The 23,839-nt window shown below is 36.9% G+C and overlaps 5 protein-coding genes across 6 annotated transcripts; all 5 read right to left on the bottom strand.

The window, feature by feature from the left end:
• Positions 1–1,527: 1,527 nt before the first annotated feature.
• LOC126789086 (uncharacterized) lies at positions 1,528–5,019 on the bottom strand. The gene is made up of 4 exons (XM_050515145.1): positions 4,794–5,019; positions 3,870–3,992; positions 2,105–2,224; positions 1,528–1,764 (listed from the first exon to the last, which is right to left on the bottom strand). Exons 1-4 carry the CDS (start codon positions 4,828–4,830, stop codon positions 1,700–1,702), a joined length of 345 nt encoding a protein of 114 aa, XP_050371102.1. The 5' UTR covers positions 4,831–5,019; the 3' UTR covers positions 1,528–1,699.
• A 1,387-nt stretch (positions 5,020–6,406) lies between these two features.
• On the bottom strand, positions 6,407–7,684 carry LOC126787034 (F-box/kelch-repeat protein At3g06240-like). Its single transcript, XM_050512972.1, has one exon. It carries the CDS (start codon positions 7,682–7,684, stop codon positions 6,407–6,409), a length of 1,278 nt encoding a protein of 425 aa, XP_050368929.1.
• A 1,149-nt stretch (positions 7,685–8,833) lies between these two features.
• On the bottom strand, positions 8,834–13,490 carry LOC126789071 (uncharacterized). Of its 2 annotated transcripts, none has more exons than XM_050515130.1 (8): positions 13,345–13,490; positions 12,889–12,944; positions 12,693–12,817; positions 12,185–12,344; positions 11,130–11,560; positions 10,354–10,968; positions 9,891–10,014; positions 8,834–9,268 (listed from the first exon to the last, which is right to left on the bottom strand). In XM_050515130.1, the coding sequence occupies exons 1-8, from the start codon at positions 13,411–13,413 to the stop codon at positions 9,139–9,141; spliced, it is 1,710 nt and encodes a 569-aa protein (XP_050371087.1). In that variant the 5' UTR covers positions 13,414–13,490; the 3' UTR covers positions 8,834–9,138. The 2 variants fall into 2 exon arrangements, with proteins under 2 accessions (XP_050371087.1, XP_050371088.1); XM_050515131.1 differs by having other exon boundaries at positions 11,154–11,560.
• A 433-nt stretch (positions 13,491–13,923) lies between these two features.
• On the bottom strand, positions 13,924–18,475 carry LOC126789076 (gamma-glutamyl hydrolase 2-like). The gene is made up of 10 exons (XM_050515136.1): positions 17,938–18,475; positions 17,372–17,458; positions 16,616–16,705; positions 16,104–16,198; positions 15,966–16,026; positions 15,278–15,367; positions 15,125–15,187; positions 14,619–14,707; positions 14,237–14,329; positions 13,924–14,150 (listed from the first exon to the last, which is right to left on the bottom strand). Exons 1-10 carry the CDS (start codon positions 18,388–18,390, stop codon positions 14,096–14,098), a joined length of 1,176 nt encoding a protein of 391 aa, XP_050371093.1. The 5' UTR covers positions 18,391–18,475; the 3' UTR covers positions 13,924–14,095.
• Positions 18,476–19,802: 1,327 nt separating this feature from the next.
• On the bottom strand, positions 19,803–21,642 carry LOC126787033 (F-box/kelch-repeat protein At3g06240-like). The gene is made up of 3 exons (XM_050512971.1): positions 21,409–21,642; positions 20,917–21,314; positions 19,803–19,887 (listed from the first exon to the last, which is right to left on the bottom strand). The coding sequence occupies exons 1-3, from the start codon at positions 21,640–21,642 to the stop codon at positions 19,803–19,805; spliced, it is 717 nt and encodes a 238-aa protein (XP_050368928.1).
• Between the last annotated feature and the right edge of the window lie 2,197 nt (positions 21,643–23,839).

Here is a 23,839-nt window from a genome sequence, read left to right as displayed (position 1 = left end):
TTTGATATCTGAAGTTAGGTTTTATATGACATTTTGATACTTATGTTGACTTTTTTGTTAAATATAGAGAGTAAAATTGACATTTACTTATTATTTATCAAAATAAAAATTTATGGGTTCAAGACTAATTTCTATCACCTTAGTAATCATCATTTTTGTATCGTTTGTGAGAATATAGACATGAATTAATTTTAAGCTTTAATTGAAGGTAAAAATTTAGATTTTTGTTTAAGAAATCTAGAATTTGTGATTTAAATACCCACAAGAATGCTTGTGGTTTTTAATTAAATATAGTTTTACGGAGTAGATTTGTGAGACAATTGAATTTTATAAACATAAAATTGACTTATGCGCTATCAACATGAAACAAAAATATTAACTTAAACGCATAAAACGGGATAATAAACACATAAAACTCATATTTTATTGTATTTTTGTAAATAATATACTTAAATGCTACTTTACTCTTGTTTAGTCAACATAAGTACCAAAATGTCTTATAAAACCTATCTTTAGCTATTAAACTGTCCTCTTTGGAACATTAAGTACCATAAAAAGAATGAGTTAATTCCTCTTATGGTATCTGAAGTATGACTACTTGGATAATTTGGTACATGATGTATGAAAACAGACAATTTGATACATGAAGTTCTCATTTGTAAGCCATTTTGGTACCTCTATCAATTTTGATCTTATCTTTATGGTTATTTTCGTCATTTTAGCCCTAAACTCATTAAATTCACATTTTTCTTCATTTCTTCTTATAATTGTGGCCTCTTTGGAGATAATTAAATTGATATATCTACTCCACTTAACATTTACTTCGCACATATCAAAAATAATTTTTTTTCTTAATATACTTATTGTATCCTAATTATTTTTTGCAAAAGAAATAAATTGTCTTTATGCAATTGTAATTTTTTATCAAAATATATTTTTTAAATTACTTATAATTAAAATTAATTTAGATTGGTAGCTACATTATGAAAAATTATATATGTAAATCATCACAGATACTAAGTGGATGAGTTATCAATTTTTGGTGATAATTTAGAGGCAATTTGAAGGTATTATGAAAAAATGAAGTAAAGTAGAGATAAGATGACGGAAATAACTCTGAAAATATGATCAAAATTGACATAAGTACCAAATGACCTAAATTTAAGAATTTTAAGTACCAAATTGTCCGTTTTCATACATCAGGTACCAAATTGTCCAAGTAGCTAAATATCAAGTGTCATAGAAAGAATTTACCCTAAAAGAATTTACCCTTTTGTAAGTTGTAAACGGAACTTGATGTACCAGTTTGAAGCAGTAAAAGAAGCAGACCCAGTGGAATTTTTGTACCACGATATTGCCTGCACTTCTCTTCTCTACAAGCGCTTCTACAGCTCTTCATAGGGAATTGTGATATTAGAACTTGTTTTTTGCCAATTTCAAGCAGTAAAAGAACTTTGAATAAAAAGATTGCAAGGCAATGACATAACCTTCTTCTTAGCAGTGAGTAGGACAGTGAGATAGTGATACATCCAAACAGTTGCAATCATGTCCAACTAACCAAAGAAACTTACAGCAAACTAAGACGATCAAACAGACTGGAGTTGCCTACTCTGTTAAACATACGGAACAGAATGAGTATAATGTACATATGATTTACATTCAATCTTGTGAACAAATTTTTCCATATCATCAGCTCATGTTAATTCTCTCGAATCAAGTTGGTTGGCTCACTCAAAACATACTTGGGCAGTTCGTATTTTGCACCTGCAAGAAGTACACCAATAGGAATTTAAATATGAGGGAACAAAAATGAGGCAAAGTGACCACTGATTATAGAATGTAAATTCTTTTACAACGCGCACATACCAAGAGTCCAAGACACCACAGTAACCCCTATCAAGGCAGACTTAAGACAAGGGCTTGAGTACTTCTAGATCTAAGACACATGAGATAGCTCATGCGGTCATACCAAACAGACAACAGAATACAGAACCAAAATTCTAGACATCACAAATTAGAACCCTTGAACACCACTAAAATCTAGCAGCTATGAACATTATGGCTTTGGTATAAGAAAAGAGGAACAATGCATATTATAAAGTACCTCTTTCATCATAGCAAATTGTCAAATCAGCACTCTGTACAATTACCCCAGCACTGTCAACAATAGCTTGTGCTAGACTGATATCTGCCTCAGCAGCAGCTCGAAGAGCATCCCAGATCTCTGTTGACAAAGATAAGTGAAATTTAAATTTCACACAAATGAATAATTTCAAAAAAAATAGGCTCATTAGCAATAAAAATTCAACCAAGAGCATGATCATGAGAACCACTTGTCTGCTGCTTTTAGGATTCTGAACAGTAATATGTTGGAGTGATCCTTTAATTAACTTTTATTACAGTGTTGAAAAACCACATAAAAATATAGGCAAAATTTGAAAAGACTTGGGCGAACCATTACTGATGTTTTCAACACTTTTCAATTGTTCCATTAATAATGTGGTGAATGCTCACCATCCCTACTCAACTAAGAACCATTTAGTACTTAGACAAGAACCATTCCCATTTCATCTGATCATAATTAGCAAATTACTTTAAAATTGAAACTGTTATAATTGTATTACTATGTAATAACAATAAGCTATTATGTCTTTCCCATGCAACCTAAACACTTTTGACCTTCCAATGAATTTGCAGTATTCAGTCTGAACGATGAATGCCATATGGAGGTGCAACCAATAGCTGCTATTCATCACATCATGGTATCATCTTTATTCCCTACCCTACCATTGGGTATCTCAAATTTCTACCTCTCATTTGGATTCATTTAACCTACCTATCAGCTACCGTACACTAATAACACTTGAAAGGAAATGAAGAAAAAGCATGTATGTGACTAACATATTTCATTCAAAGGTACAGACTAGTGCCACATAATTCGATGGATCAATCATAGAATCTCCAAACTTTAGTTCAAATATACTTCTTCCACCCATATTATAGTACCATTTCATCACTATTTTTTCAATCTATCTACTTAATCAACTGAGTCGTGTGTACATATGTACAGTCCAACCTACATTACACATAATTGAACCATTCAATAAGATTCTCCTTTCTTGTCCTCTGGTTCCTAATTCCATCATTAGGTATCTTAACCCCCACACCTCATATTCCTCTCTCAAAATGACAAATACTTTTAGAGCCAACAAATGACAATCCCTTGAATTGCAAGTGCAAGGAAAGAAGACATAGAGTTTGCAGCTTCAAACCGAATTATCACACACCTTAAATTTATTCATTAATTCAATTGGACTGAAAACTAAGAGTGCTCCAACTTAGTACTGGATACTATAAGTTGAACTCAAGAAACTCAAAGGAAACCATTCCAAACCAGCAACTCAATATAGCTTGAGGCAACCAGAATACTAGGAAAGGCACTTTTGAATAGGCAAAAACAGTCTATTTGAGTCAATCTTCATCTGAGCTGAGAATATATTTGCTCTTCTCAAAAGATGTATATTCTATATAATCAAGCTGAGTAATCAGAACTAATATCTTTCATAATGGTTGTCTAAAGAAAAGCTATATGTTGGTTTCAGAGAAAAATAAAAATTCTGCATTGAAATATCTCTGCTTTCCATTGGCTGCAATTCAATATATAAACATATTCTGTTATACCTTAGCTTCGTTTGCCAACTTTGGATTTTATATTATTTTTACAATTATGGAAGAGATTTCTGTATAGACAAACTTTATGACGTCAACAAAGTAAATATATAAAACACCGACTAATTAATTATCTACCTTGTCCAAATTACAAAGGAAAATCTCTGTCAATACTTATATAGACTCATAAAAAATATTACCTTTCCTGCCACCATAGTGAGGAGCCGTGTCCCAAAACTCTTCACGCAACTGCAAGAGCTGAGTCTTTGTTAGTGGCTGGGGATGCTTCCAAGGTTTAGGCTTCCGTATCTTTTTCAAAGCTCCTGTTTTATTTGAAAGTTGTAGTTACTGCTCTAAAAATAACCAGTGCCTCTTTAAACTCAATTTTTATAACAACTCTTTCGGGGATAAATAATGAAGGGTTTACTTATCATAAGAACAAGCTTGTGAAAACAAATCTTTCATCAAAGTTCAGTGAAACATTACCTTTTTTCCTTTCAAATCTCTACATGCATTATCTGGTGCATAACAACCACTTACCTAGAATAACTACAGAACCCCCATCCAAGAATAAAACCAATGCATTGCGAAGAACTAGGCTTATAGGTAAGTCATAATTTAGAGAATCACACGCAATGCCGTGAGCTAACTACAGAGTTAATATAGTGCCTTAATCTTTTCCAGCCACAAGGGCTGAGCCAATCCAGTACTCTTTCACAACAGCAAGCACACATCACACTCTTTCCAGTTTCCACAATAAAACTCACAAACTCATCTTATGATCTTCAACATCGATCACACGCATCGATGTTTAGATCATAAAGATAACAACTCTAAAAAAGAACTACCATATTCAGCAACCCAGGCTGATGATTTAACAACACATTTAGCTCCAATTCCACAACACTCTGCTTCAATTTCAAAGCATTGCCATTACCTCACCTCACAGTTTCCCCAAAACCAAATCAATCAGCAAAACCCTTAACCAATTCCACAAAGCAACAACACACCTAGACCCTCATCACTTTGACTCATCCGACCTCAGTCAAGCTCAAATTTTTACCATAAATCCTACGCAGCGAAACAGAAACGGAAATCAAAACGGAGAGAGAGACTGAACTCACCGTCTTCTTTGCTCTGAGACGATCCGGCGCAGCCCATTTTGTGGCGAGACGAACCGACTTGGAGTCAAAGACAGCAGCTTTTTCAGCTTCAGCTCCGTGAAGACTCAAAGTCAAAAGGACCCGACCCGACCCGAGCTCCGGTGAGAGAGTCGCTCCGGGTATCGCGGTGGAGAGAGGGAGAGAGAGAGAAAGAGAGGGGCTTTTATTTTTGGATGGCTTTATAATCAATTAATCATTGCTCAATTATATATCTAACAAATTAACTGGAATTAATTATTTTTCTTTGCTGGCTAATTTCTTTTCTGGGTGTCACGTTCTTCATCGATCATTTTGGGGGTTGGGACTTTTGGGAAATCATTATTTTTTCATCCACTTTTTTGGAGTGGACATCAGGACATGTATGACAGCCCCTCACTATAGTCAAAATATCTGACATATTGTCGAATTTCCGGGAGTTTATGAGTATGAAAAATATAAATACCCAAAATAAACAATTATTATTACCGTTAATTTAAGGAAAATTCTAACCTACGAATATTATCACACATCCCATGTGCATGTTATGACATCCAATCTATACCACACATCAGTGTATGTATACATACACCGACTGCACACCAGATTTAAAGGGTTTGCATATACGGTTTGATGAAAAGCATTATATTGTAAAAAAAAAAAATCTAAAACGAACTGTATGGCTCCTCAAAGTACAATATTGTTAAATTAATTTCTTGAGCCATGGAGACCTTGCTTCTTTTACAAACTTTCACACAAGTGCATGAGCTACTCTTTCGGGATCTGTATCCAACTCGATGGAAACGAAACTGCACGAGCAATTGCTGTGCATCATGAATCACTCATCTTATATTATGTGAGCTTATCTTTCTTTTTTAAACCACTCATCCTTTATGCTAAAGATTAATGGTTAGTATGCCATGGCATATATCTGAGTATGCATGGTTGGAGCAACATTTTATGTATCCCTATAAGATTTACTTCACTTTTAGTTATATAGTGTCAATTTTGGGAAAATTCTATGGTGTACTACAGCAGCGTTTTACACTTATTAAAGTTCTAAGAATCCGATAGTTCTACATCTAATAGTCATTTGACTTTGTATAATCAACCTGAAACATAACAAAGAACTTGAGACTTTATTTTGTTGAGGTTTTTGCAACTTACGTACAAAGAAATACAACAAACACACATACAACAAAAATTGTTCTCGAAGAGTCTAGAATAGAGCTAAGGAGATAGCAGATGTTAATTCTAAGCTACTACTTGTCTACTTGATCGAAATTTGGGAACCAAAGCAAAGTCGAGGTCAAAAAACAATTGCAGGTAGCTAGGTCGAAAACGATACAGTTCCCTGCTTCTTATCCTTTTTTAGTTAAAAATATAATTAAGGAAGATATTGAGAAAACTAATGAGATCCACGAGCAAGTTTTGTATAAACTTATGTTGAGGGATCAACCCAATTATTAAATCATAATCCAATATCGAACCAAAAGAAAGATAAAATTTGAAAGCAATAATCTTGGGCTTAGGGGAGTTAGGGCAAACATATATACATTATGTATAAAACCAAATACCTTTGTTCTTTGATATCTTGCCTACGCATTCCGCAGTACTCTTCTCATTCCTCCTACATGGATATTGAAAGAGCTAATATCGTTGGCTCCGTCGTCACTGTAAGCATTGGGTGAAACTAAGCTCTCAACGTAGACATCACCACGAGTACTTGAATAACCATTAGGTATTTGATGCAGATACGTAACCGAATTGTAGTTTACATTGTAAATAGTCAGTTTCCCATCTATATGAATGAATAAAATTTCACCATTTTCAGTAAACCATGTCACTGGTCTCAAGCCATATAAGTATGAGATTTTGGCTGATAAAGTCCAAGACTCTTTCACCCCATATTCCTTCATCACCCAAAACTCATAAGTTTGACCAGCTCTGTTGTAAGCAAGAAAGCATAAACAATCTGTGTTTGAGGCCCCTATTCCAACTCCAGGAAACTGATTGACACGATAATAATCAGGTTTTACCACTTCCATGTATGTCTCTGTGGTCAAATCAAAACAAATTATTTGCCATGAGTCCATGCCTCCTTCTCTGTTTCTCACCATCCAATGTAGAGCTCCACTTACAAGAGTAGCAGACATATCAGCCCCCTCAAAATATATATCATTAAAGGGGAAATCCTGTATTCTTCTCCAAGAATTTGTTCTTAACGTGTAAATCATGGATTTAAAGCTTGAGTCTCGGCTATTATTAGAAGACACTACTGGAGGAACCACTATTAGCACCTTGTAGTTGTCTCTATTGAAGTCATAACCAAATCCGCAGCAAGTAATGTTATGATAATTCTGAATTACTCCGAGAGTATAAGGCAATAGTTTGGAGTCTCTAATACTTGGATTCCAGAGAAAGATCAGACTCGTACAGCTAGTATAAGCTTTTACACATAGCAAACCATCACAATAACCCATGATCATAAGATTCATAACGGCAGAACTGGGTAGTACGGGTAGCATCTTATTAATGCCACAGTATAAGTTGTAGTTTTGAGTCAGCGGGAACTCGATTGATGAACTTTCCTCGACTAGGACTGAATCATGTAGAGAGTAAAACGTCAAGTCGTTACTTCTCAAATGGATTAGCCTTTTGGGAGTACTAGTAATATTTCTTGAGAGATGTTTTCTGACAAATTGCCTAGATGAGATTAAGGAGCACCATGACATGCAAACAGCTCGAAATTTCAACAAGGATTTCACAGGAAGTTTGGCAAGTATTTCAGTGATTACCTCCAATGGAATGTGGGACGCCACTGATGATCGCTTTGTTGGAATTTTGCTGAAACGTGCTTCTCTAGAAGAATCCATGGTATAACCTCGAATCACATCAAACCCCGACCACCTAGAGCAATATAACACCTCGGCAATTCGGAAGAGAAGAGATTCTAACCTCGGTGATGGGTTGTTGGGGATATGTTACTGATGACAAAGGTGGAGACAGAAAGACAAGGAGAAGAAATACAATCGGGGAGGGCGATATGCAATCTGGGTTGTATTTATTTATTTGCTTGGATCTGTGTTTAGAATGGCATATGTTTCTGGTGCTATCTCTGATGCTCAGAAGTAGAAGTCGAGAAGGAGAAGAGAGAGAAAAAAAATTTGGTCATTTAACGCAATTTACCGCTTTTGACCGATAAAGTGCAATTACATATAAAAACGTCTTCTAACTATGTTTGAATAGTTACGTTTATAGCCATATTTTGTTAATGAAATTAGAATAAAAATGTGTTTGGTACGATCTTCACTAAAACACTTGGTAATTGGTAACCAGCAGAAGACATGGGAGATTAAACTCATAAACGTAGTGTCGCTAAACGAAATACACTATCAGAACATTCATAATATAAAACTGAATTCCCATATCACTTTTGCATAAAAGGATTGCTACCATCATGTTTGCCATTGTTTAATTTACTTGACACAAGATGCTAACATGAGAGGAGTAGAGCTCCAATGATTCTTGAGATCAGGTTTCAGCTCTTTGCCTAGCGGAAGAGGAAGCGATCTAAAGAATAGCACCCCTGATTTTCTTTTATATGAGCTTCCATCAAATTCAATTATAAACGGCTAGTTTACAAAACTTGGGTACCCAGTCTCGGACGCCTTTCTAATGAATATAAGGAGAATCCCAGATTTTGGGTATTGGTTCCTATCTCAAGCTTCTAACAGAATACAAAGGCACTACGAATTAGATAACAATTGATGGTTGAATTTGCTACCGAAAAAAAAAATGTACAAAGCCTTCCGACTTAGACCATCAAAGGCACTATGCTAGGTGATTATGAATCTTGACGAATCCTTTGAGCTCAACACCGTTTGAGTTTGATGCTGTGTTTAACGGATATGTCCAGCTCAAGTACTACGTGGGGGCTAACCCTTCAAAGGAATTATGCTATCTAAGTGGAGCTGGATATGCACTGTATTAACACAAACGTTAAATAATCAAGGGCACAAATCTAAGAAAGTAACACAATACAAGTAACCAGAGACGATGTAACCGTTATATCCAACATTTACAGACTTGAACTAACAGCAGAGAAGAAAAGCAAAAACTCTCCAGTCTCCATCATCTGAAAATAACAGATGTAAGAGCAGTGTACTACCATTGTAGCCTGTTCCCAACTTCTGCCACTCTCCTCCAGACTTGAGGCAAAGCAATGATTTAAGCAACTCAAGAACCTTCATTCCCCTAAGGAACCTTGATTTTGTAAGAAACATTTAAATCAGAAAGTTCTCCTGCAAGGGTATTTGTAAAAACCACCTTAGACCTTTTTGAAGAATGAAAGAATATTTCCTTGCTTCGGATCCTTGTTTACTACTTTCTTGCCTCCTGCTTTGGTAGTTTGATTTTTCGGACCAGTGTTTGCCACTGGCTTAGGAACTGCAGGAGACCTGGATTGATTAAACTAAAGTTCAGTCAACACGCCTAAGATAAGAATTAAGCAAGAAAAAATCAAATGAAGCTTCCAGGAAAAATTACAATGCATCAACTAAACCAGACATATGCCTCAGTTACGTTCAACACTACCACAAGTACACAAAGGCTAGACTGATATTGATAAGCTCCTGAACTATGTCTGTCCAAGTCTGTTGTGGGTAGCACAAAAATTCAATACTTTATCAGTTCAATACCTCAGTAAATTCACTAAATTGTGCCAATGATATTCACCACATTGGTTTCATCCCACAATTGCAGAATTGGAATAGTTAAATCTGATGTGACATCACTTGGCTTAATGCTTAATCAAGTGATGAGGATTCATATTTGCACAATATTAAGAGGCACATAAAGTAAAAACGGGAAAAAAAAAACACAAATCATATTTTGCTGCAATTATCTTTAAAAACCCAGCCTAGCTGGGAGATCAGCCCCACGCCTCATTCCATTTAATATCAATAAAATTTTGCAATGGGAGGACATATAACCTGAATCCCTGTGCATTTTGCTGCAATTTTCTTAGATCAAGAACTGAATTGATAGAATGAAAATGATAATAGCAGGATATAAATAAACCTGTTTGAGACAGTTTTAACTGTATTATCAGCTTTCTTTGTTGTACTGCTGTCAGCTTTTGCTGTTGTGAGGCTGTCAGCTTTCTTTTCTTCTGTCTCCTTTCCCTCCCATATTACCTCAGTTACTGTAGAAATAACAAATGAAATATTAAAATTTGTATGGACATATGTGATTTCTTCTAACAAACTACATTAAAAATATAGGATACGTAGCTCATCTTGCTAATACATATTTTTAACAGATTTCAGTTTCATAAATTACATATGATATATTGAAATTAAACAGTTGCAGTAAGAAAAGAAATCAGAACTAGCAGTATATTAGATATAGCTCTGGGAATGTATATAAAACAGATCGGATGGGAGCAGTTACTATTGAGTCCATCACTATTAATTAATACCGGCAAACTGACACTTTACCAGCAGACTCTTTTAAAAAGAGAGGTATAGAAAGCAGGAAATACCTTCTCTTCCACGTTCATCAATTTGCGTCTTCAAAATTTTTCTTCTTTGAGGGGATCTTGATGCTCCGTTGGTTGGTTTATCCGTTTTGTTCGCATCATTTTCAGGAACAGAATTTCGTTTTTTCTCGGTTAGGATAATGTCAGCATCTCTCTGTGTCTTAGCAGCAGTAGTCAGCTTATCGATTTTTTTCACATCGTTTTCAGGAACAACTTTTTCTATTTTCTCTGTCAGGATAATTCCGGAATTCTTTTTTTTGCTGAAAATCGTAGTATCTTCTCTGCAAGTTTGGTCAGATTCTCCACCAACTGATATCTCTTCCTTGACCTCTGGCTTATCTTCTGACTGCTCGTCAAAGTTCAAATTGGTTTTATGTGGAACCAATGTTTTGCCACTCTCATTGGCCTCTTGACATGAATTTTCTTTTGCATACTCTGGTGATGCTAAATTGATTGCATCTTCACATTCATCTTCATCTGAGAAATCAAAGATGACCCTCCGTTTCCTAGTGGCTTCAGAACTGGAAGCTCTCCTAAAATTAACGTCCTGATCATCATCATCACTGATGGCACCGGGTTCTACTTCTCTCACACAAATCTGAGCCTCTGCACTATCTCCTGAAGAAGTAAAGATATAACGACGTAAGTTGGTCAATCCTACAGATTATGACCCATGGACAAACTGTGTGTATGTGTGTGAGAGAGAGAGAGACAGAGAGAGAGAACTTCTTCCAAAATGGTTCTGTCAATGCTAAAGACGTAAAAGAATGAAAACCTACCAGCATGTGTAGGAATCATATTACTATTTTCAGCTGTAGAAAGTGATTTTGACTTCACAGATGCACGACCCCACATATTTGCCAAAGAGCCTCCAGAAGCAGAAGAGCTTTTATCATTCTGGACCTTCTTTTTGTTAGCAGGAAGAGGAGCAACTTTTTCTTTGCCTGCGGGAGGTTTTTTAGGCTGATGAGCAACTTCTATGCCATTGCTTTCACTTTTGACATCTTTAACCACATTGGCAGTTTGCACAACATTCGGACTAGATTGTTGTCCTTTATTCTGTGGCTGTTTGGGAATCACACTACCTTGATGAGGCAAATTAATTTTTGATGGCTCTGCAGCTAATTTGGAGTTGGGTTGTGGACCTGTAGTGCTTGTTGGTGTTCCCTCAACATTGCGCATAACGAAGGAATTGAGAATGCCACAGAACCTGCATCCACAGGAAATAGTTATCACATGTATAGTGGTATAGGGACGTATTTTTTTATATACTACTGATTCCAAGCAAGAGCATAAATACAATAAAGAGATATTGAGTATAATTAAGAGATTAAGTATGATAGTGAGCATAATAGAGAGATTGAGTCCTCCGAAACGTTAAAATAAGAGAAGATAATATATTTTATAGTTGTGAAAATCCAAAAGATTTAGCCTCAGAAATACTAATTTCAAGCAAGAATGGAGCAATTATGACCCAGCTAAAAAAGCTAGAAATGCAGATCGCAACGTATAAGACCTTACTTTACATGTTTGTAAAATATAGAAGCCAAAGCACTTAAAAGCAAAAAATTATTGTAAGATAATATCCTGAATCTGATAAATGTGAGAAGAAAAGGCATGCATTGATATTTACCAAATATGAAAGCACAATAAAGGTCACACATGAGAATATAGTAATACAGTATATTCCAACAATCCAAATTAGTATGTTTGAAGAAAAACTTTTGGATTTTCACAATTATATATATAGTTTCTTCTCTTATTTTCTCTTATTTTAAGGTTTTGGAGGCAAAATTACTGTAGACTTTATATGGCAGTGAAGGAAAACAATTACCTGTTATCTCTCAAGCAATTTTCAACAGTTGGAGCCTGTGTATGGAGCTCCTCTGCTTGTACAAATTCTGCATTCCACATTGTGGCTGGGTCCTTTGGAATGCATGGTTGCACACTGTAAACCCCAACGGAGCAATTTCCATCAAATTCTTCCTTTGCCTCTGCAAATGAAATAACAACATCCATTAAACGAAAAGGCTTTAATAATTGAGTAGGTTTCAGTAAAACAATTGATGTAAAATATCATTGGTACATATATATGAAACATTTCAAGGGATAAGAGCAATGATAACAGTACAACTGAAAGAAGCAAAGGATTTCCAGAAGAGGTCAAGTCAAAACTTAAGCATGTACACGTGCCTAAGCCTATGTGTGCACCTCTAGACTCCTCAGAAATGCATAAATCATTCTACTTTGAAATCTAATCCTCAACCATTGGTCTCTCCCTCAACATATTCAATAACAACTCAGGAAGGGCCCGTGTTAGTTCAAAAGACAACAATCCTTACCTGCAAGTTGAGGCCCCGAAACAAGCCTGACATGGTAGCTCACAGGATTGTTCTTCAACTGGCCCGACAACGTATAAACCACTTCCAAACCATTCCCATGGCTCTCCACAAACTCCTGGAGCAACCTGTACACACCACCTTTCAATCACTCATGAACTCGAAATCAAATTCCAAAAGCTTTGTAGACAGTCCATACCTCTTTGCATCGTTGGACGACACCAAGTAGTTCCGACTCAGCCACTTGTAAGATACCTACAACACATCAACATCCAAACTAACCTACTTTAGACTACATCTTCAATATGTTTAAGATTCTAATTTTTCGTTGACTAATTTCAGCAATTACCCAACTGACAATGAAAACAGTACAAAAAAATTAAAACAAAAACTCTCTGAAATTGCTAAGAGGAAGTTTATATAGCAAACACAAGACAAATGCAACAACCTTTAACCTAGAAATCAAAGCATTTAATCCAGACAAGGATAAATTGACCAAAACCCTTGAAGTTTCACGAGCAAAAACACAAAATCAAGCACAGCGAAGCTTGATTCGTACAGAAAATTCAACGGGTCATGCTGAAATTACAGTGAAGAATTAAGATAAGGATTAGAAAAAAGGAGTAGAAATAGAGAGGGAATGAGGGGTGGGTACCACTTGAAGCTGATCGGAGACGAGGGTTTGGATGTCCTGGAGTATTCCCTGGGTTTCGATTTGGGCCATCTCTCACGGATTTGGGGGTTTCTGATTCTCTCTTGAAATCTAAGAATGAAAAAATAAAATAAAAAGTAATAAAAAACCGGAAGCTGGAGATGTTGTTCGCTCACAATTTTCCCTCCCAAAGCTCGCTTCTTTTCCCGCCATCCCTTTCCATGGAGGCGCACTGCGCTATTTATACACTTCTCCTTTGGCACGTGCGGGTTGTGCGACCTTGAAAATCTTTTGATGATATTGCAACATCTCCATAGTCAAGGATTGATTTAACTTGCTCTACTGATCTATTGTCTGATGCAAAATTGAGTGTTTTAAGATACACATTGATCATTGTTCCTCCATAGATTATTGGCTTATAATGTTCCACCGTGTCTAATTCATGCTCATGTTTTGTGCTAGGGATGTTTGTGATTTTGGGCAAGAACATTAGACCGGGTGGGAAAGATTTTCTTGATGACTATGACGCATTGTCATGCATATGAGAAATATTTTCAAATATATGAAGTGCTAGCCAATGACTAGTCACCGAACCCCATTGAATTAAAGTGCAGTTATGTTCCGAGTGTAATCGTTTTCGATGAATGAGAGGTTTTACTGCCTTATAAATACACAAATGTTTGGAGCGCAAATTACATGTTTTTTTTTCTTCATTTTATTGTACATTATTACATATTTCCATCTACGATTTGATTTACAAATGTGCGAGTGAAGGTGGTTGAAAGAGGTACACTTCATCGTATCCCTTCCTACAATCAGAAAATGTATGGAAGTTGTAAGTCGATAAACTCAAACAAAGCAGGTAATATGAGTTTCAACGGCACTTCTGGCTTACCCTGCCTTCCCACAAAATGTTGGACTGTAATTGTAGATGAGATTGTCAAGAACATCCTGAATGGGTGGCCTATTTAATGACTTCCTTGCCTCGCTGCATCAGAAATGAAGTCTAATAAGTTTTGGCTTTTCTATCAGTCTGGTTGGATAAACTTGGCAACTGTTGTTTAGTAGGTTACAAGAATTAATTTGTGTTTGGAATCCTGTGTGAAGCTTTACAGTTTCAGGTGTAATCTGTCTTTCGATACCTTTAAATAATGTATTAACAGATACTTGTTGCATGACCTCTTACTTCATAAAGAGAGTTGTACTCAATATATAGGGGCTTAACATAGTAATTCACCTAAAGGATAAGGTACGGAATATACAACAGAAGGCCTAACCTGACCAAAAAGTTTGCGATGTGCTGGGTCACTTGAACTGCATCTTCTGAGTGCGGAATCGTTGGTACCCCCCATTCAAAAGCATTTTTCTGCATCATATATGACATAGATAGAGGCATTGGAAAAGCTTTGACATGTAAATACTAAAATGTATGAGACAAGAACGAAGGGGAAGGATACATAGACTATGACACATTTTCTTAATCTACTATTATTTCCTTAATCTGCAGGTTTTCATTTGATAACTTGCTCTACGGAGTTATTTATTTGAGTTAAAATCTGGCCATGTTGCAATTGTTTGAAGTGGGAAAGAAAAATGTTCTCGTGTTAAATTCCACAATATATATCCTGTGTTATAAATATAATCAAACACTACACAAAATAAGAACCTCAAGATGATTCCCCTTGTAATCAGTGATTTGTTGTGTGCTGCTACGACTGACTTAAAATAATATTCACAATAATAACACATATAATCAAAAGACTTAACATCAGTATAGTATTACCTCCGGATGCCATTGGAAGGCAGTCACTGGATAATGGTATGCATGTACTGTGGAGACATAGACCTGGTATTAGTATTACAAGAATTAGAATTCTTCAAGGGAAAAAGGAAAGTTTGCAATTTATTTTGGGAAACAAGTACCAAGATGCACTACCTTATCATCTTCGTCAGTACTGGTTGTCAAGATCTTAAAGAAACTTGACAAATCTTTGTTCTCTAGCAACCTCTCTGGTGAGATACCATACTGTTGCGTTGAACATAAACTGGGTTAGTGTGAAACACCAAATTCTGCTTTGTACTTCATAACAGTACTCAAAATCATATAGATTAAAGAAGCACCAAACACAAAATGCATGGTTTGGACCAGCAGACATGACAAAAAAGTGAAAAAAACATGTCTGCATAAACTGGTGTTATTTAGAAAACCCCCTTTTTTTTTGCTTTGTAACCATAATCACATAAATAATAAGCAGCACCAAAACAAAAATGCATGTCACGAAGCAACAAAAAATCAGTGTCTCAAGTCTCAACAGCATTCAGCAATGTGAAAAATCAATTTATCTTCATCAAGCTTCGTCAAATGATACGCCACATCTCAGCTTCATCATGAAACAATCCAAACTTTCACAGAGTCTAAAATTAATTCATAATTTAGAAGAACAAACAGACAGAAAGGTTAATGATAATGTTTTGAAGTGGGTTGCCTTTCGGTACCAAAGATAAACAAATACTGGGTTGCATTTAAAAAAAATGAGATAAACAATGCTAAGATTTAACCAGATAATTTATTTCCAGGAGATTAAATAAGATAGGCACAGTAATAAAGTTTATTATAAACTCACATGGTGGTTTTGCATGACAATACAATCTGTACTCAACTTCCTAAGCAAATCAGGTGGAAATCTGCAGATCAATGAGTTTACTTTAGGGGTCACATACATGTAATCCCGACTAGAAAATTAATGTTACAAGGTATATACCTTTGAAACACAGTTCCCTCAATATTTGTATTCTCAGTAAATTGTAAAGTTGATGCCATATCTGCAGCACTGAATGACTCCAGAATTTTCGTGTTCTGTTATGAAGAAAGAAATTGGTATTGCATAACACTGAGACAATTTAAAAAAAGACACTAAAATGATCAAGAGATATGACTTTCAAAAGTTCATACTAAAACTATATCTGACTGCCCTGAAATGATTCAGACTGACAATGATCGTACATTCAACTTCTTTAACTCAGGGAAAAGGGTGTTTTGTTTTTTAAAGTCTCAAGAGGCAGAAGAAATAGAACACATGCAGGAAAGAGTTTACTTCATCCATCAATTGAATCATTAAAATTCTTTGATCTGATAGTTGGAAATTCCAGCACCACTGGAAATCATTTAGTAGCCAAATATCGTACTAGAAAAGGCCAAAAAAAAATTGTAATTCGAATGATAGGAGACTGAATGCTGTTGGAATACAATGAATAATGAGGAGGATGGATTTACCTTGCTGATAATCATTGTTAGAAGTTCAAATCCCAAGCAGATGGCATATAATGGAAAATGGTCACCAGCATCATTCTTTTCTAAAATAAACTGCACACAACAGTATATAAGAGAATAACTCAGAGAATTAGATACACACTCCTGTTGCAAAAATGAACATACAGAATGAAGCAGTGAAACTATCTTTTAGGAAACTTCGCAAAGGGAAGCCTTATAAATTTTAGCGTCAGCTGACCATGACAACAATGCCATGCAGCCATGGTTTCAAGATATTCTCAAATTATTACCACCCCATGTCTATTCTATCATTCACTTCTAAGCCCCAGTCTTCTTTCTGGTCTAACCTGCATAGATCAAAATTTCTTATTTCCCAGTGTATGATGAGTACACCAAAATTACATTTGATGGTGAAAATTTTATATAGTTACACAATACTAAGCTAAATCTCATGTCAATGCATTTCAAGCATCATGATCCTTCTGCTGTGATGACCTAAGTTAGTACATTTTCTACTGGTACCTCGAATGGAAATACTAGCAGGGATTATGCTGAACTAAATGCGCCACTACAAGTGCATTTGGATATTCAAGATGTTTAGCACTGACATTTCATATAAAAAATACAGAATTCACAGAGCAACAAAAGCTGTCCCAGAAATTATAACAATATGGTTTTACTGGTATACCCCGAGAGCGACAACTCTATGTTTTCAGTTACAGTACCACACGATAAATGCATTGCAAAAGTGTAGAGTACCTTAAAAATCTTCTCGGCAACTTCATAGTACCGACCCTTTTTAGCCCAACCTCCAGTGAAAAGTACGCCATTGACCAGATTAAGCTTCTGCAGTGCAAATATATATAGTAAGCACATGACCAAACCACTAATATTTAAATTATACCTCACCCTAAGTATATGGTAGCCAAAGTGCAATACCAATATAATACAAATTGAAACAAAATGTTAAACTTAAAACCTGGTTAAATGGTAAATCTGAGCCTGGGAAAGTAAAATATAAATTACATACATGAACTGAAAAGTTGATTTGTTTAACTAGATAAGAGCATTAACAAGTGAACAATGAATGCATACATCCGAGTTTGTGCTTATAACCAAAAAGCTGAGCTAAAACAACAGAGAATAGATTCCTTAATCATCATTAGCTCACACCAATCACAACGATAGCTACATAAACTTCAATTATGAACTTTGATTAGAGCATTAACAACTTAACACAGACAATCATAGCCACACACTTCAATCATGAACTTTGACCAAATCAATTGAATAATAACAACAAAGCGAATCAAATGAGTGATCACCTGAAAGAGAACATCAGACGGCTCGGTATAGATGAGCGGAATAACACGAGCGCCGGCGGACTCAACGAACTTGACGTAGGAGGCGGCGATGTACGAAGTACCGGTAACATTACTGAGCCGACCGGAGGCGCCGTCGCCGGGGTGGCTGAGGATTCCGATGACCGGGCGGTAGTTGAGCTTGGGGTCCGGCGCCGAGCACCTCTGCGGGGACGAGTCGGAGGTGTCGAGTTGACTCGGGAGCAGGATCGGCGGAGCGGACTGGGCCTTGGCGGCGGTGAGCTCCTTGGAGAGAGAAATCAGGAAGGGGATCCAGAGGTAGTGCCACATCTCCGAGCAGCGAGAAGAGGAGGCGGGAACGGCGTCGTTTGGGGGTTCGGAGGAAGAGGAGGAGGAGGACTCGGCGGGGTTGGGAGGAGGGGCAGAGGTGGGATTATAGAGAAAGGGAGAGGGCATTTTGGGAAAGAGGGAAGGGATTTGGGGTTGGCATGGAGGGAGGAGGAGAGTCGGAGATGAGTCCGATGAATGTGGAGGAGAGGAGTGTCAGTACGGCAATTTGAATATGGGGGAGTCCAACGTAGTCAGCTTTTTATATCCGAAAAGGAAAACGTGGCAAAATTTAATTAGGCGATGATAACATCTCCATTTCCACTACTATAATTGAAGACCCTATTTTCTTTTAGCGTTATCAACTTCACTAATTTTTTTTAAATTTTAACAACTCTCATTTACTATAAATAAATTAGTACATGAAATAAATATATTTGAATAATACCATAGTAAAACATAGTGGTTTTCATAAAAAAGTCACATTTGATACATAAAATTAGAAAATAATCACCAAAATTTTAAAAATTAGAAAAAAGTTATTTTGAAAAATGCTTAAACCGTTGCTCAGGAAGTTGGTTAAAATTACACGATGTCACTACCATTTTATATCTCTCCCTAAAAAAAACAATCCAGACCTCGGCAATGACGACAACGATCCAAAGCCAGTCTGGAGGGAGATGAATCGGAGGGCGACGATAGCTGTTTATCCCAAGCCAGCGACGGCGACGCAGATCCATAACCAAGGTTGTCCTCGTCGCGCGGCTTTGTCGACTGAAAAGGAGTTGTTGCTAATGCAGGACTCCCCGAAAAGGATATCAGATCAAGTTTCAAGTTAGATGGAGGCAATCTGGAGGCCACAACGCTGTGGAGAGGAGGACGACGACTGTATTGTTATTGATGTAAGGCTCGCTAGGAGGAACCTAAATCAGAGAAGATGGTGATGATAACGAACTGAGAGAGGATGTCGATGCATAGAGGAGATTGACGGCAGGAGAAGGGCTGTTGTTAAAGCAGGGCTCGTTGAAAATGCCTAAATTGGAGAAAATGGTGGTGAAGGGTGCCCAAAGCAGTTTTCGGGTTCTCATAACAGTTTCTTCTTCTTCTTCTCACAACATAATATCACATAAAACAGTGTAATAGATAGTGTGACATTGGGTGTGATGGAGGTTGTGACTGCAACTGTGATAGGTAGTGTGACAAGGGTTGTGACATGGGGTGTGACAGTGTGCTAGGTAGTGTGATATGAGTTGTGACATGTAGTGTGACAACGAGTGTGACAAGTAGTGTGACATAGGGTGTAACAGCGGGTGTGACAGGTAATGTGACATGTAGTGTGACAAGGGGTGTAATAGGTAATGTGACAGCGGGTGTGACAACGGGTATGACAGAATGTACGACAATTAGTGTGATAGGTAGTGTGACAACGAGTGTGACAGTAGGTGTGACATACCGAGAGAAAATGTCTAAATGAGCAAAATTATGTTAAAATTCAAAGAACGTTAGTATGAATATGCTAATAATAAAAAGAATAACAAGAATTAGGGAGCCTTAAGCTCCAGTTTCACCGGAATTGCTTGGAACACCACCATGGACGACGGTAACTCCTTGCGAGGGCTACTACACCTTGTACAATGATCGGTTCAAAGTGGGTAGGGTATCAAATAAAAGAAGGGAGAGAGATCTTTTCGGACAACAAAATTATGGCCGAAATTAGAAGAATAATGAAAAATATGATGAAGATGAAGATGAAAGAGTAAAACTGTCCGGAAAATATTTAAAATAGAATATTTTCTAATTTTATTCAAAATTTACTTATTATTTTCCACCCTCCAAACTTAATTTTTTTATAATTGAAAAATAAGTAATGACTTTTTACTAATTTATTATGATTTCGATTCTCTGAAGCAGCCGAGGCACACCGGCTCATGGAGAGTGGCAAGCGTTTCGGAAAAATCCTGCTTATTCATGATAATAGATTTACAAGTCAAGGATAGAGCCCAGTTGGACAGGAGAAGTTTAACTCAATTTGGTGGAACTTTTTAATGTCAGTTAGTTAGTTGCAGACAGAGTTAGACCAGGTTGATTACAATATTTTGTGTTTAGTCTCTGAACTAATATGAGCGAGAAGTCCGGCATCCCTTTCCTGACTGTGATTTGACTGTTTCTTTTTCTATGTCAGATATCATCATCCAGTCGTGATGATGGATTATATCGTGATAACGGATTACACATTTACACCCCTGCTAGGCCTTGTGTTGGGTAAACTATTGGATTGCTATCTTAATATTTTATACAAAAATCAGGTAGCTCCTTGGCATACAAAAAGTAACGAAAAATGGAGACATCAATTCTGTTCGAAGTTAAATATACTCGTGTTCATCCGTAACTTAAAAACAAAAACAACAATAGTTGCTTAAAATATCTGGCCGTCCTGTATTGGAAATATTCCCAAATGAATCATCCGTTTTCTGCCAAGTGAAGCGGTCTTCTCTAGGTCAACTTTGCATCTCTCACTTGTGCAATATTGATATACTGAGATGCCGAATCTCATTGTCTTTACCGTAAGCATTGGGCGACACTAGGCTCTCCATATAAAAGAAGTATTCAGGGGGGTGATGCATATGAAGATCATCTATAGTTCCCGAAAGCTACCTGACTGAGTTTCTGTTTGCATTGTAGGAAGCCAGATTCCCACCTATACTCAATACAATTTCCCCGTTCTCAATAAACCATGTCAGCGGTTTTAAGTGCCCCAAATAATTACGCTCATCTCCAAGCCAATATGAAATTCTGATCGATTTGATCCAAGACTCTCCCACCCCGTATTTGTTCATCACCCAAATATCACAATAGTCGAAGTTGTCGTAAGCCAGTAAGCATAAGCACCCTCTTGAAGCCCCCACTTCCGCAAGATAAGAAAAATTCTCATAATCAGGTTGCGGCACTTCTATGTATGTCTTACTTGCTAAATCAAGAGATATGATTACCCTCATATCATCTGCTTCTCGATCCACCACCCAATGTAGAGCTCCACTTACAAAAGCTACAGTCTGGTCGATAAACACGTAACCAACTGGTGTATCCCGTATCCTCCTCCAAGAGTTTGTTCGTAATGAGTACATCATTGTCATATAACTACTGAACCTTTTTTTTAACAGTGTTTTCTTCACAACTCAATGTTACCACCTTGTAGTCGTCACCATTGCAGTCATAACCAAATCCATACTTCCGTCGAAGTACTCCATGTATTTCCCCTTCTACTACAAAGGAACCAGGTATTATTTTGTAGTCTCTTGTACTTGGATTCCAGAGGATGAACATACCACGGCGACATTCTTTTACACATACCAAACCGTCACAAGAACCAATGAGTCCCATGACACAAGACTCCAGATTTTTCGATCCGGAAATCGATTGAACATTCACAGATTACTATGGAATCATGAAGATGGTCGAATATTAAATGGATAACCGAGTCAAAACGATTCATGATCAGTCTTGAAGGACTGGTGGTAACTTTTGATAAATACGTTTTTGACAAATTGATGACTTGAAACTAGGGTGCTCCACGACTTGCATACAACTCTCAGTCGCAACAAAGATTTGACAGATAGATTTGCAAGTATTGTGGTGAATACATCGAAGGGAAGATATTCATGGATGGGCTTCTCCATATGTGCTCGTGCTTTAGATCAATTGTTGCATTAATAAGCACGAGATATATATACCAACTAAATTCTACATTCCTAATTAATTTAGGTTTATCTATATCTATATATTTCTTTCTTTTTTGAGAAATAGATTAACCTATATATATCTAGAGGGCCCTTCCAACTAAGGTGGTTGAGCATTGGATATAGTAATCAACTCTAATGAATTTCAACAGTGGTTTGAGTATGAATTTTATGATCAGTCTGATCGTATGAACGAGATTGTTGTCCAGCAAGTTGATTCCTCATATGATCCTTCCGGTATATTATGATCTTTCCTCACATGATCCTTCTAGTATATTCTTAACTTTGACAGCATTTCTTCCAACAATTTTTTTGAGCCCTCTTTTGATCCTTTGTTTGAGCTCCAACGTAAATGAACTGGCACCTTTACCTCTCGACCATTGGTTATAGTAATCAACTCTAGTCGATAGTCAAACTTCTTATATATCTCGGGCACAGAGAAGTCACGAGGACGTGCCTTATTAGCATTTTCGGCTTCTATTCGACTACGTACTTTTGAAGCCTCATTCTCAGAAAACATAAGACGATGGAGCCACAAGGTTGCAACGCCTTTCTTTTTTGAAACACGATGGCCTGCCATTGCCACCACTCCATATTTCCTGTCAAAATTATAGGAAAATGAGAAGCACGTAAAATTATGTACTTATATATATAAGAATTTTCAGATACGGACGTCCATACCTTACGTAAAATACGGATTCGCCGATTCTGGCGACAGTAGGCTGCAACAATGGGGGGGGACCACCACAGCCGCACTCCACACCTCTCGGCGGTCCCGTCTGTGCCGGTCAAAGCTCCATTAGCGACCCACGGCGGCCGGAATCGCCGACATCTGTCCAGAAACTTTATTTTTATAGATTTCGACCACCATGGGTCGCAGATAGAGCTCAGGCCTGCACAAACAGTATTGCCAAGAGGTGGGTAGTATAGCTGTACTGGTCTGCCGCGCCGTTGCCGGAATCGGGACATCCGCGGCTAAAGAGCCTTATATATATATAGTCAAGCGCACGTACACCTCCTTTAGTGTCAAATCTTTCACCAAAATTTAGATTACCAAACTGAGCCTTACGTAACATAACTACCAAACTAAGCTAATGAAATGTAAAATAGACAAAAGAAACACTATTCTATTATTAGAACAACATTAGCAACAGTCGACGCGTTGTCAATAACTGTTGGAAAATGGTTGGAAAAACCATTTAAAACCAAATTTTAATTGATTAATTAAATTAAGTTAAACTTATAATTAATCAAAGATGAACATAGATTTGAGTTCTCCATAATGAGGGCTACAAGATCATATGTTTGTTTGTGTAATTTGGTTTGTGGGTGAATAAGAAATTGTCACTCAAAGATAGCTACTTAGAATGAGGGAAATGTATGTCCCACATTGGAAAAGAGAAGTGTTGAAAAGACTTTATATAGAATCCATTGTGTATGGATTGTAAAGTGTGTAAGCCCCCTTATACCCTCTCGCGCACGCGCAGGGGGGGGTGCAAATCCTAGGTCACAAGAGAAACTCGTGTATGCCCGTGCGACCTGCGGACACGAATGCAATACCGAATTGAGGGTCGGAACGCAGATTCTTTTTGCATTTCCGAAAATTCGGTTTTGACTTTTCAAATTCTCTTGACTGTTCAAATTCTTCTTTTGTAACAACTGAGTTATTGTGTGTTATGGAGAATTATAACAGAATTGAAATCAATATTTGTAACATATGTAACTCATGTATGTTATGATCTTTTGATTTCTATAACAGCCATCTTATTAATTGTTGATTACAAATCCTCACAGTATAAATAGCCACCATCCTTTCATTGTTATATGATCCCATTCGAAAC

This window comes from Argentina anserina, chromosome 3 (genome assembly GCF_933775445.1).
Source record: "Argentina anserina chromosome 3, drPotAnse1.1, whole genome shotgun sequence".
Lineage (NCBI taxonomy): Eukaryota > Viridiplantae > Streptophyta > Magnoliopsida > Rosales > Rosaceae > Argentina > Argentina anserina.
Note: the sequence above shows the minus strand (reverse complement) of the source record. Positions and strands in the feature narration are given on the sequence as shown.